Raw genomic sequence first — 17,091 nt, forward strand, 5'->3', positions numbered from 1 at the left:
CTTAAAGAACCGGTCTCCCTCCATTTGCTTTGTTGTTGTTGTTTTTTCATCACTTTGTAATCATTGTATTGTGTAATTATCATTTACAAACGTTTATTTTATTTTATTTTTTTATTTAGTTTTATTACATCTACATCATGGTTATATTGATAATTGGGGGTGTAACAATACACTCATGTCACGATTCAATACATATCACAATACTGAATTCATGATACAATACTATCGCGATATTTTAAATAAATAAAGAAGATCTTTTTTTACTATTATTACTTTGTAATTCTTAAAATAATAATATTTATATTTTATTATTATCAGGACCCACAAATATTCTCCCAATGTATTATTCTACATTATATTCAACATTGTATATAGTAGTGTTATAAAGTAGTGTCACTGAAACTGTAAACTTTCTTTCTTTTTTTTCTCACGCAGTACTCTGCAAAGGCCTTTTGCAAACCGCAGTCAATTGTATTGGAAGGGTTGTTGGATACTCTCTTTGAACCCTTGGAGTCATTTTCTGAGACGTTTTTGACCCTTAAAGTGGTCTTGTTCATCGCCCTCTCGGTTGCAGAGTCCTGTCTCGGTTTTGCCCCCGGACTAGTTAAGGGGATTTTGCATGGGCGCTGGCAAGGGGTGCGTCTTTGCAAGATGTTTGTGCTGTGGCAAGCTGGTCCTTTCCGCACACATTCATCAGGTTTTATATTGTGGAGTTTGGTCAACTCTGGGCTCTCAAGTGCTGTTGGGTTGTCCCATTCCTGTATCTACAGTTGGTGCTTGTGCACATTTCACATCTGTGATGCAGGCATCCTCTCAGTACGGTGGCGTGGGCATTGACGTTCCCTATTTCTACAACATGATGCATCGTCAATGTTTCCTCGAAAGGGAACTTCTCAGGTTACTTCTCGGGACGATGCGTCATGTTCCCATACTTCAATTACACCTGTGCGGCTTCTTCAGACAATCGAATCTGAATGACAATCATGAGGGCGCCTTATATAAATGTAGTCTATGTGTCGTCACCTCTCATCGTCCATGACCAATCGGAGCTTGGCATGTAGCACACCTGGTTCAGACACCTGCATGCTTTGAAGCCATTCCATTGCATCAATGACATGACACATACATAACCCTAAGACATTTCCCTCTGTTATTATTAATATGAATCAAATAAGAAGTTTATGCACTGTTTATCATCTATTTGCTCTTCTATGCACTGAAATTTTCCTATACTTAAAGATGCCACAATCACTGTATGCATTGCATGTGTTGCACTTTATTTGTACCATTTTGTATTAGTAGTATATTTTTATTTATCTGTTTACCTTTCTTTAAAATTTTTCCAGATCCAATACAGTCGGCGGCTTCATTTGTCAGCAACATTTTCTTTGCGAAATCTCCAGTACACGTTGCCTCTGTCACAGTGGTGTTTGGGTTAGTTTGTTTTCATTTGGACTTGTCATTTTCATTTTCGATCATCGTCATCTGTATCATCTGTGTTCCGTTAATCAGTGTCATCTGTGTTTCCATTTAAGTTTTGTCTGTTCAGTCAGTCTTTGTCCGATCTATGTTGTGTATAGTGTGTGCTGCTGCCTGTTCTGCTATAATTTATCATTAAACCTATGTGTTGTTCCTGCAACCTCACTTGAGAGAAGATTGGACCATAAACTTAAAATATGGGCATTTCCCACATCCATCAAAACCCAACCGATCATCTGATACACTGTTTCCAGGATGGCTGCCCAATCAAAGTATATGTGAAAGAGTTCCTAGAAATTTCACACCAGGTCAACTGGACAGATGATGTGCTAGAGAACGTGTTCGACGATCTTCTCCACCAGCCAGCCTCAGCCGCAAAACCTTGTTCATTAACACAATACCTGGATCATGTGCTGTTGTTCAGCGGTTCAGCCTTCACCGTGAGTGAGGCTGATGATTACATTGCCACTCAACCATCACCAGCCGTCTTCCTCGCCACACAGCCTGAATGTCTTCACGTCATACCTGCCGAGCCAGAGACTGTTCTCGTCATGTCAGCCGAGCCAGAGACTGTTCACGTCATGTCAGCCGAGCCAGAGACTGTTCACGTCATCAGTTCACAAGTTCCACCAGGCCCCCTCATCCCCCCGGATCCACCTTGGTCGCTCGTCGACCTTCCATCACCTCTGGACTGCACTTCTCTGGCTTCACCTCATCCCTTCGTTCCCCCAGCTCCATTGGACTCCCTTCTGCTCCTCCTTGGTCCTCCGTCCCTCTGTCTCCACCGCACCCCTCTGTGTCCCCGTCTACACCTCAGTCACCCAAGCCAGCGGCTTCCCCATGTCCCTCTGAACCCTCTGCTCCCCCATGGCCCGGCAAACTTTCGTCTCCTCCCTGTCATCCTCCCCCATCGATTCCGCCTCTGTCCGTCATCACCCTGAAACCTCCTGCACTTCAGCCTCCATGGCTCCTCCCTCCATTGGCTCCACCATGGATCTTCATCCTTCCCTCTGGATCTATCACCCCACTGCCAAGCCCTTCTTCTCCTGATATTCTGCCTGCCTTCTCCAGCCCTTCGCCCACTCCTGTTGCCAACCCTCTGCCTGCTCCTCTTCCTCCTCCCAAACCCCCACCTCCCAACCTTCATCTCTCTCATTACGGCGTGAGGACGCACCTTGCGGGGAGGGGCGTTCTGTCACATTAGTGTTTGGGTTAGTTTGTTTTCATTTGGACTTGTCTGCTTGTATTCACATGTCACGTGTCATTTTCACAGTCATTATCAGTTCAGCTGTATCGGCTGTGTTTAGTCAATCATCGTCATCTGTAACACCTGTGTTCCGTTAACCAGTATCATCTGTGTTTCCATTTAAGTTTTATCTGTTCAGTCAGTCTTTGTCCGATCTACGTTGTGTAAGGTGTGTGTTGCTGCCTGTCCTGCTATCATTTACCATCAAACCTTTGTGTTGGAAATATATCCTTGCCTCCATGTGCCTACCTGCAACCTCACTTGATAGCCTCATTTACAAAACAATCTGCAGCCAAATTCTCTGAACAAACATATAATCCTCTGACTCAATTTTTTTTTTAAATCCTGGCGGTGGTATCCTTCGGATATCTCCACAGAAATTAGTGTAATTAGCTGTTTAAAACTAAAGCTGTTTATAAACTAAACAATATTTGTGTCTGTTACGATAGTCACTGTGTCAGATTATGCAATTTTGCCTACTAAGTTCTTGTGTCGTTGACAAGAATCATGTCAGACTACATATTGCTCCCCGACCAATCATCGCTAGCCGTCTTTAACGATATGCGTGATGTCATTGAGAAGGTAGAACTAGCGATTGACTTCACAAGAGCATAAACTAACAACAGTTGTACTAGCCTAATGCTAATTCCAGTTTTCACCGGGTTGCTGAAATTCTTCCAGTAGCATTTGCGTTGTAGTCCCTGGACAAAACATCATATAGGTAGAAGAATTGTTGCCATAGCTCCATGAACCTTTCCTCCATTGCATAATTCCACCTAGCATAACCAATACAATCGTTTCTCTTTTGTTTTGCTGTGTTTGAAAGCTGTGTAGGGAAGATATTCTGTGCTCCTATTGGTCAACGTCACAGATGTGATGGAACCCGTTGTCATGTCATGAAGTGTCCACTATGACACACTATATAAGATGAAACGATCATTCTTGCATCCCAAAGGCCATTTTCGTTTATGAACCTCCACAACAACTTACATCAAACGGATTGTGCCAAAATCAGGCTGATTTCTTGTGGTCTGAAACCCGTCATTACGCTTCCATTTACTCTTCCTTTTGTCCTCTTGTCAGCAGACTCAAGTGCATGGAGTGCATGAGAAAGCATCTGTATAGCTATTGTATCCAGTGTAGACAGCGTCAGTGATTATAATGGGTTCTATTTGCTTTTAATACAACGCTCACATCCTGTGTAGGCAAGTGTCAGCCGTTAAGCGACTGAATGCCAGTGGGCGGGGCCTATGGTGCAATGATGTAAAGCTATTCATCGATGTCTTGCTCTGGAGGTAGTCATGTGCAAATGTATTTGCCTGTGTAATATCACAAATCCCGCAATATATATAAAAAAATCTGTTTTGGGAGCTTGATCAAGTAAATGCTTTGTTTGTAATGAAACAAAGTTTCATAACTTAAAATGTCTTTAAGCTATTCAACTTATAGGATGTTTTAATGGAACAAAAACCTCTTACAGTATATGTCAAAAGATCAAGGCAAATTTGATTTATCATATCATGACTCCTTTAAAGTGATATCTTTGTACTCTAAGGTGCTAATATGAACCTATTAGGAGTCGATAAAATACAAAGTTATCCCTTTAAGGGTATTGCCCAGTTTTCGTTATTTTATCTTTATTATTCAAAAATAAGATCAAAGATCTACAAATTACGAACAATATAACAAATGCATTTACATTCATGCATTTAGCAGACACTTTTATCCAAAGCGACATTTGTAATATTTGCAAGCTAGAAAGAGGAGAAATGCAGAGACAAAATAGAACAAGAAAGCTTATTTTAGATTTTATTCTATTTTATGTCCAATTATATTAGCTTGTAATGTGTCTGTACAATAAAGCCATATGACTAAAGCTTTAAAGCTTCAACAGCATCAACAGACACATCAGTCAAAGCTAGTAGTCTTTTTAGCCTATAATGGCACAACTCAGCTCCATCTCCTTGTTCTTCGTCTTCATCTTGGATGTTACTGTGGGCTAACCCTTTATACTCGCTCTTTTCATCCCTCTGTCAGTGCCATGTGCTTTCTTACAGCATTTCTAGCATCAGTGTTGACAGACTATAACTGACTGATAGACTATAACTTACTTGCCCAGTAACATATTTGCAGTAGATTGATAGGACTAATTAAAGTGTGTTTTCATCAGCGGGTAGCTGAGCAGACACTGTTGTGAGCTCTCATAATGTCAGGAGAAATAATGTCTCTCACACACACACACACACACACACACACACACACACACACACACACACACACACACACACACACACACACACACACACACACACACACACACACACACACTGTTCATTGATGATCTGTACTGGCTCCAGATTTAGCGTAAAGATGGAATGTTATATAAAAGCTGAACTAAAATATCCAGTCCATAACTCACCTCCTCTCTGGTGCAGTTTGGCTCTGTGTCAATGAAATGTCACTTTAAACTAGGCAGTTGTGGTGACAAGCAGCAAGCATCTTGTTTTCTATCGGCTTTCCATGAACATCAACTTTAGGACATTTCATACATTATTTTCAGTGGTTGTAATTCATTTGTAAATACATATACACTGCTCTTAAGTTTGAAATAATGTTTTTAAAAGACGGCTCTTGTGCTCAGCAAGGCAGTAAAAACAGCAATATTGTGAAGTATTGTAAGTACCACCAGTCGGCCCAACAACGGAATCCAACGGCGTTGCACTTCTGTGAAATTCACTTAATTTATTATAATTTCGTTTAAATTTGATTCTAGTTCCATGCTTAGTCTGACTCCAATTTCAAATGGTTATTCAATTTAGACTTGGTTTCTAGTTAGGAACTAACCATAAATATTGGTTATGTTTTAATTCAGGTATTTGATTTTTCTGGGTGTCCCATACTTTCAGTTATTCGTTCATTAGGGACCCGATGCCGCATAAAGTCACACGCCAGAAGGGTTACGTGAATCTCAGGGACACAAACTAGCCCGTCTGATCTTACTCAAAGGGTTAGCTATTACCTTTTTAGTCGGTTGCCTACTGCTCTCTCATAAAAAAAAATGTAGTTTATTATGCCACTTCTGTACAACTTGCTAAGTCAGTGATCAGTGAAGCACAGAAATCAAAAGGTCTTCAGATGACATGCCTACTGCTCCATTTATTCATGAACCTTTAGTTTGACCTCTCCTGGGCACAGAGTTGTTGTAGCATGAGCCTCTTCATAATCTACGGGTAATAATAATTTCAAATGAATACAAAATAAATTTGTCAGGCTTATTTGTCAGGTAAAAATCATGCTTGTGTGAGTGTTCTGCGTGCAGGACTCAGGAAGACACTAACACAGCACTGTGTCGGGGTTTTCTGGTTACAGAATTCCCATTGCCTCTTCGGCCAGTTTCCCCTAAATACCCAGACCAGAACAAAAGAGTTGTAAATATTTACTACACCAATATTTTTCGATTTGTTGGACCTACTCTTGTGGTTACTCACAGACAGGGGACTCTCAGTAGAAGCATTTGTTCTTTTTCATCATATGGGTAAGTCTGGTGAAGTCATTGGGATATACATAGGAAAGGTAGATCTGGTTGAGAACACATAAGAATAAGTGACAATTATTCATCTTTACTCACACTTGGTTTTGGGGGAGAGAAACAATGAGTACCAGATGTCTTGAAGAGAAACCACCCACAACAGGAGAACAGAATTCTTTCACGTAATATAATTGACTGCTGTGAAATTGAGACCATTTTACCAATCGCACTGAGCCATTTAAAATGATACCAAATATGAAAGGGAAAAAATAATAGAACTAAATTATAAACACAACACTTTTGTTTTTGCCCACATTTTTCATGAGCTGAACTCAAAGATCTAAGACTTTTTCTATGTACACAAAAGGCCTATTTCTCTCAAAGATTGTTCACAAATCTGTCTAAATCTGTGTAAGTGAGCACTTCTCCTTTGCTGAGATAATCCATCCAGCTCACAGGTGTGGCATATTAAGATGCTGATTAGACAGCGTAATTATTGCTGTATTTATACTTTAATTTATACAGCAAATTTATATACATTTATAATTTTGTTCAGTATATTTACAAGATACGTCTTATAACACAAGATATGTGTTATCGACATTCTTAGTGAACTTTCAATGACTTGAGCCAGGGTGAAAGGAGGGGAGTAGGTAGAAAGAGGCTCATAGAGAAGTGAGGAGAGAAGTCTGGGCAAAGCAGTGTCTTATGCTCTTTCTTTGAGATCTCTCCAGATGAGTGAGTTTTATTGTTTTATTGCAGGTAAGAATTCTCAAGTTCAGTCTTAGCAGAAATCCATCCTTAAAGTATCATTACAATTTAAAATAACAATAATAATAACTTAAAAAATGTAATTTATTCCTGTGATGGCAAAGCTGTATTTTCAGCACCATTACTCCAGTCTTCAGTGTCACGTGATCCTTCAGATATCATTCTAATATGCTGATTTGGGGATCAAGACACATTTCTTAATAATATTAATACAACATGAATTATTTTTGTAACAATGTATAATTCTTTCACTTTTGATCAATTTAATGTGTCCTCGCTGAATAAAATGGTCAGTTTCTTTGAGGAAACAAAAAATATCTGACCCCAAACTTTTAAATGGAAGTCACTGCCCATTTGTCACATTAAATAATATTGTTAACACATACCTTTTGAAAGTGTGGGACCATGTTGAAAATCTAGGATTCAAAATAAACCTGTAAAATTTGTTTTAGATTTTTTAGGAAAACAAAAGGATAATTTTACTAAATGAATAGTATAGGTCACTAATCAAATTATTAAATTTGTGACATTGATGTGACTCTCTAAAGATGGTCAGATATTCTTGCTTACATTGAAATGCAAGATGCTCTTTGCATCATTCTTAAATCATGTATTAGTACTATATTGCTATTTTTTGGTATTTAGAAAATTCTAAAATTTTATTTTTAATTTCAACTTTTCATTCATATAGTTATGCTGATAGCTATGCTTTAAAAATATAATAAAAAATTGCAATAGCATCTACACTAGGGTTCTGAGTATGAAGTATGTCACTCATTTATTTTTCAGCCATATATTCCAGCAATGATGCTACCATTTCTATAATGGCAAACTAACAGCACATGTTGTTGAATGTTAGTCTGACAGCTGATTTAAATTCAGATGCTGTCTCTCACTGTCCGTATTCTCTCTCCTCTCTGGGTCTCTGACAGATGAATCCAGTCTGAAGATGAACAGTGTTTGTCACATCCCACAGACACTGGCCAGTCACTCTCTCGCTCTACAGGTTAAGCACCGGACAGAGACACATTCTGCAGACATGCTCAAACCAGATCCACGAGACACCTTCTACAAGAGTGAGTATTCCCAATGCAAATTCACAGATTGTTCACTATTCTCATTTGTGAATCATCCGTTCACTTGATCGAACTGAGTCTCTAAATATACTTTTTGCCTAGTAAAATAATTGATTTATAACATATATTACACTAATGTTTAAAAGTTTGGATTTTTAATGTTTCTGAAAATCTCTTATCTCTCCAAGGCTGCATTTATTTGATCAGATTTTTTAAAAATTTTAATATATTTTAAATTTTAATTTATTCCTGTGATGTCAAAGCTGAACAGCAGCAATTACTCCAGTCGCTAATGTCACATGATCCTTCAGAATTACTTTAATATGATGACTTGGTACTGAAACATTTCTTGTTCCTATTGTGACATTATATCCAAGTGAAATGGCTTCTTGAAAAAAAAACATAGGCTGGGACTTTGATTAGATTGGTTGGATTGTTGTCATTTGCTTTTGCTGTAATCTCATGTGAGTGACAGGTTTCTGGATAAGAGAGGTTAGTCACCCTTGTGCTGATGAACACGTCATCGGAGAAGAGAAGCGTTGTTGGAAGTGGGAGGGGGATTGTTTGATTATAAAGCTCAAAAGGCAGCATTTATTTGAAACAGATTTTTTTTTCTGACATTATATACCTTTACTTGTCCTGTAAGTGCCAGAACTTGGTGTATACATACATGCATACATATATTATATATATATATATATATATATATATATATATATATATATATATATATATATATATATATATATATATTGTTTCTGAATAAAAAAGTCTGCATGCATGTTATGCCTGCATGTTCATTCTAAACTCTCCATATGTGTTGATTTTTTTCCAGCATTCTAGCACTATTATTTGTATGTATGGCATGCGGTTGGTGAACAAAAAAAACATACATCTATCTGGATAGACAGTGGGTTGCAGTTGTGCTAATGTTTAATTGCTAGTTTTGTGAAAGCTTTGCAGTGCACAGGTAGGTCCTTATGGTGGTGTAGATATAGAATGCCAGCTTGTTAGAAGCAACACCACGGAATATGTGACAGTCAGGACTGAGGTGCATTTAGTGGGTGTAAATGCACAAGTTAATAGTGATGAATGGAAGCCACTGGGTATCTGTATTAAAACCAGCTAATTTGCAAAAACATTTGTGCGGAGCAGCTATTTGTAACAGCTATTTAAACTGTCCCATCAAAATGTGTGAATTGTCCCATTTGATGACATATTCGTTATCCTATAGTTCCCATGATAGATCGGTCCAGGCTCGAGAATGTTCTGCCATCTTGTGTCTACTCTCCTACGTATGTGGTGAAGGACTTCCCTATCGCACGCTATCAAGGCCTGCAGTTTGTAAGTAACATAGTCTTTACATGTTTTGCTGCTAGTTTCTGAAAAACGATTTAATTTTTTTATAATTATAAACATTTTTTATAATTATTTTGCTAGTTTAGTTTTATAAGAAGGATATTGAAAACTTTTCATGAAAATGTAGTGAAGTGGTTTTCAACCAGGGGCCTGGGACCCACTAGGTGGCCTCAGCACACGTCCGAAGGGGGCCACAAGATGGCTTAAAATTATTTTTTAAAACAAAGCAAATGTTAAAATAAACAGCTAAAAATAAAGATATTAAAGATATATAGTTAACTGATATCATATTTCTCATTTCAATTAATTCCCTCAACAACTGTCTTACTGGATATATGAGGGAATTCTAAAAGCACAATTTCTAGACATGAATTTTTTTTTTAATTCTTTAAAAATGTATATAAAATATAATTTTCTAGTGATGCCAAGCTGTGATAAAAGAAATGTAATTTAAAATAAAACATATCATAGTGAATATGACTATGAAATCGTGTACATTTAAAAAATCTAAATAACTTTTTTCCACTTAAAAGAACCTTTTGTGTAATGGAAAGGTTCCATGGATGTTAAAAGTTTCTTTGTGAAACCATAGATGCCAACAAAGAACCTTTATTTTTAAGGAGTGTGCCACTCCTAGTTTCTGTAAATAAGCAGCTTTGTCATTACAGCCACAAATATTGTCTTGGACAGTGGTCCCCCCAAAAAAGGTTGAGAACCACTGATGTAAATATCTATTTTGAGATGTTTCTCAGCTTAGAACAAACAGTGCCCTCTTTTGGTCATTACTGTTCAACACAGGGGTGGTGCATTTGTTAAATCTCATGCTATCCAATTATAGTCACTGTTAATTTCTTCCGATTTTCTTATTTGATAAATTGTTCCGCAATATTTTGGAAATGCATGTACCAAAAAGTTTTCTCTTATTCTTATGTGTTCTCAACCAGGTCTACCTTTCCTATGTATATCCCAATGACTTCACCAGACTTACCCATATGGAGAAAAAGAACAAATGCTTCTATCGAGAGTCCCCTGTCTACTTAGAAAAGTATGAGTCCCAACTGATCATGACAAGAAATTAGGCAATCAGTCAATATCTAAATACATAAATAAAAGGGTAAGCATGGCCCTGTCATTCTTTTGAATTGTCATATAGATTTGGCTTCTATAAGTACATGAAGATGGATGAGGAGGAGGATGACCAGCCTGTTTTCTTCCCCAAACCTGATGGTCTGTGTTCAGCTGGGATCTTAATAACAGATAAGAATTCAGCAGCTGTTTCCTCTCTTTAAAATTTCACCATGACATCTGTAATGAGCCAAGCGACATGTGTGTTCCCAAGGTTCAAAATTAACACAGGCCAGACGCCAAATGTGAGTAGAAATGGGCTTTGAAGAGTAAATAAAACAGTTGGCCACCAACTTTATTAGGATCATTACATGGTTTATGTTACACTATTAGAAAGATACCATTTGATTTACTAATACAAAGACCTATATTATGGCACAAAAAATTGTGGTAACAATATTATTGTGATAGCAATAGAAATCTTGAAAAACACTTATCAAGTCAAATTCATCTTTAACTTAATTTCATGGTTCTCTTTTTTGGACAATGAGTCAAATTCAGAATGAGTGTAGGGAAACTTACAGTGTGCATAGCCATAACTGTAAAAAGACAAAAAGTCTTTTTTACATAATCTTAAAAAAAAAGTCCCTTTCTGATGAACTTACTTTTTCTGTGTGTCATCTCCGTTTACATGATTTTGTGCGGCAGTAGCTACACATCGCGTCGTTGTTTCTTTTTCCCCCATGTTATGATAGGTGGCAAACAGCGTTAAGGTGCAGTACCGCCACCTACTACATTGCAGTGTCAAACAGACACTACTGGGTTATTTAAGATATTATCATATGCGTAGTATTAACATGAGAACAATATTTCTTCTTTTTTGCCTTTTTTATGCTTATCGTTAATGCCGAATATTACGACACCCCTAGTACAAAGTTCCTACATTTAGCCACTAAAACAAAAATATTTTAGAAAAAAATCACAATGTGCCTTTTTGTTCTGGTGCAATTTCCCTAATGAGTGGCTCATTTAATATATAATTCTTCAAGTGCATTGTGTGTCAAAAATTACCACAAAATGTGGACTGCTGCAACATGCTGTGTGCAACAGAATTATTTGAAGGCCTGGAAATTATAATGGTTAGCCGTAGATTTCTATCAACATCGCAACACATGTCACTGACTCTTTAATCATGTCATTAAGCAATTCTCATTTCAGCTTATATAAATTATTTAAAGGGCGTTAGTTTGATAGGGCCTGTCTCTTCTGACAGATTTCCTGGAGGAGGAAGAAGGTGTCGACCCAGAGGAGACAATCAACTCCAGCAACTGGCCAGTCAGGAGGACCAGTCTACCCTATCAGACGTCAAAGAATACAGCCTCCTCAAAGCCTGATAGATTAGACACGGGTTCAAGGAGCCACGTCTTACAGCAAGGGAAGCAATACAATCAGTTAAAAGAACAAGAAAGGAGTAAAATAACTATAGCGGGGAGGTTTTATCAACACTCTCTGGTGGTGGATGATGAAATGACAGAAATAAGGCAAAGAAAGGCAAAGGGTAGTGCAGGTGCATTAGAGTCTCAAAGTGGGTCTATAAATAGACAGACGGAAGTGAGCGAGGAGCACGGGGACTCCCAAACACCTGCACTGGTTCAGAAAGGCCGTTTTTTAACATGGCAACTCCCTGACACGGGACTGCCAAACAAGAGCAAACTTAGAGAAACTGCTAGTCCACCTGTGAAGGGAAGATCCTCCTTTAAGCTTCCTCAAAAGTCCCCTCTTTGTGTTTTGGCTAATAGTATTTTAGGTAGCGCAGGCAAGCCTGTGTTTGGGACCAGTGTGGAGAAAGAGACTAATACCAACAAAATTTACATCACTAAACCCCGTCCACCAGTAAGCAGACCAAAGCCTCCTGTGGAAGTGTTTCCTGGTGTCTTCCTTTATCAATCTAGAAAGACCAAGAGGATTGTGGATTTAAGTTTAAAATGGAGGTCTTTACAAACCCAAGCTTCTGCTTCTCTCCCATGGCCGGACTTCTCCTTAATGGGGCATAAGACTTCCACCCAAACTGCCCTGTTAAAGCACAGCCATCCTTCCTTGCCTACAGAGCCTGATCCTCATAATAAGGGCGACCCTACAGCCTTCATATCAGATCCAGACAGCTTGCCCCCATCAAGCTCGGAAAAGAGAGGCCACCCTGGGCTAAATTCGTCTGAGAACAGCCGGCTCCCGGAGGTGCAGTCAACAAAGATCTTGGAAATGCCTGAGGGATCGGACATGGCTCCTCAGAGCAGGGGTCTTGAAGAAGGAGAGATGTCCGAGTACAGTTATGAGGAGGCCCAAGTGAGGCCGAGTTTGAAAGAGGAGGCCATCAACTGGCAGCGCACCTTCAGCGTGAATCCCGTGGACTTTGAGCTGCTGAGGTCGGACTGGAACGACCTGAGGTGTAACATCTCGGGAAATCTGCAGCTCGTCGAGAACGAGGTCATTGATGTGATCTCACAGTACATGGAGAGGCTGAACGAGCGGAATGGAGGGTGAGTGTGTGCGGGTGGGGTGAAGATACTTAAAGGATGGTTCACCCAAAAATAACAAATCTGTCATTATTTACCTGCCCTCATGTTGGTATAAAACAGTATGATTTTCTTTCTTCTTCAAAATTTTGAAGAATGTACCGGTTAATTCTTTGTCAATTTTATAAATAATGATCTGGACCTTATAAAAGTGCATACTGTATTTATTCACCATAAAAGATGTCCATATTAATTGGGCATTGTACTGTACATAGAAGTGTTCTGAAGCTGTTCAATAGTTTTGTATGATAATTATTTAGTTGTTACTTCACCTTAGATGAACTGCTATGACTGAATCAATGTGTCAGGGAGCTGAACTCAAGAATTGGAATCATTCAGACTGTTTTTTGTGTACTGAATCAACCAGTTTATGAAAAGAACCGAGTTAAAAGAACAGTTTGTTCACAAAATTGAACACCTCCATCTCACGTAAATGCAGCGTTTATATTGTCTTAAAGATACAGCAGGGAGAAAAAAAATGATTACTATAAATAATTAATACAGAAGGCATAAAATGTATTTACAAAAAAAATTGACTATTTTAGATGTAGACAACTTTACTACTAATATGGACCACAGTGAAAGAAAAATAAATAAGACAAAAAATACCCCTTTAAATATTTGTGTGGGTTTTTCCTGCTGAGCCTGCAACTCAAGGTGTACATTTTGAATGCTACTGCTGTTAAGCACTTTCTCAGTTGGTCGCTTTATCAAATAACAAATGGGAAAGCTTTATTACCCCTGACACAACTAGATTAAACATGATGTGTGGTGTTACAGTATGTGCTTATATTTTACATGCACATATTCCTAATTGTCTCTTTGAAGTTGACTGTTTACAGTACCTCTGTCTCTATTCTAACAGTTTCCTCTTTTTGCCTCTCTATCAGGATCTACACTCTGGTCCGAATTGTAAATGTAGAGAAGCGGAGAGATTCAGCCAGGGGCAACCGTTATTTGGTGGAACTATTGTTGATGGAGGAAGGAAAAAGAGTGGTGCGCCTGTCTGACTACATCTATCTGCTGTTGCACCGCAGTCAACATGAGGAGGGAATTGAGAGCAGAGAAGGAACTTTGCCCTTGTCACACCATAGACCCTCCAAAAAACCTCCACCCAGCGGCTCCAGTACCCAAACACACAACAGCACACTCTGGAGCACCAGCTGGGCCAAACCCCTGCTCTGCCAGCCAGCCATGTTAGAATGGAGACATGACGTGATGGTACACTTTGTTGTACCAGGTATTTATAATGAATAAGAATTCCTGTTTATATGCATTTATGGGAATGAGTACTGACTTTGTAAATGTCAGTGATCATTTAAATTATAGCCATAATCTGATACACCTCTTTTCAAAAGTTTGGGGTCAGTAAGTTTTTTTTATCAAGGACGTATTAAATTGATCAGTAATGACAGTAAAGTTATTATACAAAACTGTATTTGAGCACCAAATCAGCATATTTTAATGATTTCTGAAGGATCATGGCAAATAAATTACATTTTAACATATATTAAAACATAAAAAAATATATTTTTAATTGTCATAATATTTCGCAATATTCATGTTTTAACTGTATTTCTGAATACATAATAAATGCAGCCTTGCATTTAAGACTTTCATAAATATTGATAAAACGTACAGTTTCATAGCCACTCATCTGAGTTGTCTTGTGGCAGTAAAGAATCAGGCTCGCTGGGTGCAGCAGTTTATCTCAGATATGGAGCTCCTGCACCGTGAGACCAAGGATGAGAATTTCAGCGTGATCATCGTTGACTTCCAGAGCGATGACATGGATGTGGAGCAGGCACTGAAGGAGAGCACTGTGCCCAGGTGAATACAGAGTTATTATTTCCACTTTTATCTGAGCACCTTCAGAGCAGAGTCCCTACATATGTCTTCTAGAAGATCCCTGCCTTCATGCGAGTCCTGTGGTTGGACGCACAAACTGTTTTTACTTGAGAGCCTAACCCTGTTTTGTTTTTTTCCTGTTCTTGGCTGTGTGTGTATAGGTATGAATATCTGAGACGTGAAGGGAACTTTGAGAGATCATCTGGTTTACAGATGGGTGTTGACAACATAAAGGTAAGCAAAAATAAAAGATTTTACAGTATTTGTAAGTCAACAGCTTGTAATGCTTAGATCCACAGAAGATGATTAAGAATATAAGATTTATTATGAACTCAGAATAACAAGCCAAAAAACGAAACATTGTGCTAATGCACAGACAACAACCGACAATACAGAGAGGTACCAAAGGAATTTAATTAGTTGCACAAAAATGGTTAAGAAGGAGACACAGCTGAACTAAGAGGACTAATCACATCAGTAACCATGACAACACATAAGTGGCGGAAAACTAGACAAAGGAAACCTGTGATTGAAAGAAAACAAAAACTGAACGTGACTGTGACAGCTTAAAAATACATTTTAACATTATAACATGTTTTAAAGTTATTGTGGTGCTCCTTAAAAATGTTATTTAATTGCCATTTAAAATAATGTAATTACATTAATTTGAATGGAAAGGTTTTTTTTTAGCTGATTGAAGATCTAATTGTTCCAGAATTAAAGTTTTAATTATTTAATTCTAGAAGGTATTTATTTGTGTTCCAATGTTGTGTTTTAGTGTCTGCAAATCTTTGGCCTTCTTTACAAATAATTATAAAAAAACACTAAATTAAACGTGATTAAGATGTGCAAAATGTACTACAAATATTTTTGTTCACACTGTACATTATGGAGAAATATGAGGTTTATGGTTGTATTTATATATAAATAAATTATACAGAACAGAGTGTAGTATAAATATTTACATATTACACATTTTCTCCAAAAAGTCGGTTACACAAGGCATTTTACTTGTTGCACGCTACCCCCAACACTGGTGATAGTATACATGTAATTTCCAGGACAGTCACAGCATCGTGTTTCTGTGTGACTTGCACATCCACTTCCCTCACAATATCCTGGAGACCATTAGGAAACACTGTGTGGAAGGCAGATTGGCTTTCGCACCCATCGTCATGAGACTGGACTGTGGGAGCTCACCTCTGGAGCCTGATGGTAAGACATACACAGACACATTTAGAGACAGCTGCTAAACACATACAAAACACATTTGCTTAAACACCAGTTGTGCATAATGTGTCTGATTCTATTTCTCGCAAATCCTGTTTGTATATAAATGGAGTCATATTGCTCTGCTTTAGACATAATGCCTATAGTTTACTTTGTACTGTATGTATTTTTGTATCGTGTGTGTGTCTGTGCCTGTGTCTGTGTCTGTGTAACTGTTATAGCTAATTTTATATGACCTTATTATTGACTTGTTTTGAGATTCTTGAAGAATTTGAACTTCAAATATTTTAGATAATTGAGTGTGGAGATTTTCATATTTGAGTAATTTATTTAACCAGTTGTGTTTTACCACAAGCAGGATTGATACAGTATATGATAGCTGATTGTTTGAAATGTTACATCTGAATATAATTGGTAATTTATACGGAGACAGGCTAATTCATTTTTTTTTCTAAGTTGCTTTTGTCTAACATATTTTTTGCCAAAAACAAATGATGTTACTTAATTTTTTTCAGTCAATATATGCATCAGGCAGTCTGCATCCTCATGTGATCTCCCTCAAATAGGGTAGCACATATCAATGCATTCTCAAATTAAATTGTTTTATACAATTTATGCATCTAGGCTATGTACATTGGAATGAAACACATGTGAAATACATGAAATAAATGTGTTTAGAATAAATTTCAGAGACTGAGGGAATGCACTGCCAGTGTATATTTATCTTATGTCTCCAATTTTCACACACAGGTTTTTGGGAAGTGAATGGTTTTGGCTTGTTTGGAATTTATAAATCTGATTTTGATAAAATTGGTGGGATGAACACAGAGGAGTTTAAAGACCGCTGGGGAGGAGAAGACTGGGAGTTGCTAGACAGGTAACTGCATTTTTTTTCTATTGGGAATGCCAATTTGC

At 37.9% G+C, this 17,091-nt stretch overlaps 1 protein-coding gene across 1 annotated transcript in view; it reads left to right on the forward strand.

The window, feature by feature from the left end:
• Positions 1-17,091, forward strand: part of b4galnt4b (beta-1,4-N-acetyl-galactosaminyl transferase 4b) — a 171,754-nt gene that overhangs the window by 153,343 nt on the left and 1,320 nt on the right. The window contains exons 11-20 of the mRNA XM_077229364.1: positions 7,958-8,101; positions 9,336-9,445; positions 10,405-10,505; positions 10,614-10,687; positions 11,799-13,062; positions 13,989-14,338; positions 14,775-14,928; positions 15,108-15,180; positions 16,008-16,161; positions 16,927-17,053. Of these exons, the coding sequence (XP_077085479.1) occupies positions 7,958-8,101; positions 9,336-9,445; positions 10,405-10,505; positions 10,614-10,687; positions 11,799-13,062; positions 13,989-14,338; positions 14,775-14,928; positions 15,108-15,180; positions 16,008-16,161; positions 16,927-17,053 (2,551 nt within the window). The remainder of the gene's footprint in view (positions 1-7,957; positions 8,102-9,335; positions 9,446-10,404; positions 10,506-10,613; positions 10,688-11,798; positions 13,063-13,988; positions 14,339-14,774; positions 14,929-15,107; positions 15,181-16,007; positions 16,162-16,926; positions 17,054-17,091) is intronic.

Source organism: Siphateles boraxobius, unplaced genomic scaffold (assembly GCF_051911475.1).
Source record: "Siphateles boraxobius isolate OS27281-9 unplaced genomic scaffold, OSU_SipBor_1 130, whole genome shotgun sequence".
NCBI classification, from domain to species: domain Eukaryota; kingdom Metazoa; phylum Chordata; class Actinopteri; order Cypriniformes; family Leuciscidae; genus Siphateles; species Siphateles boraxobius.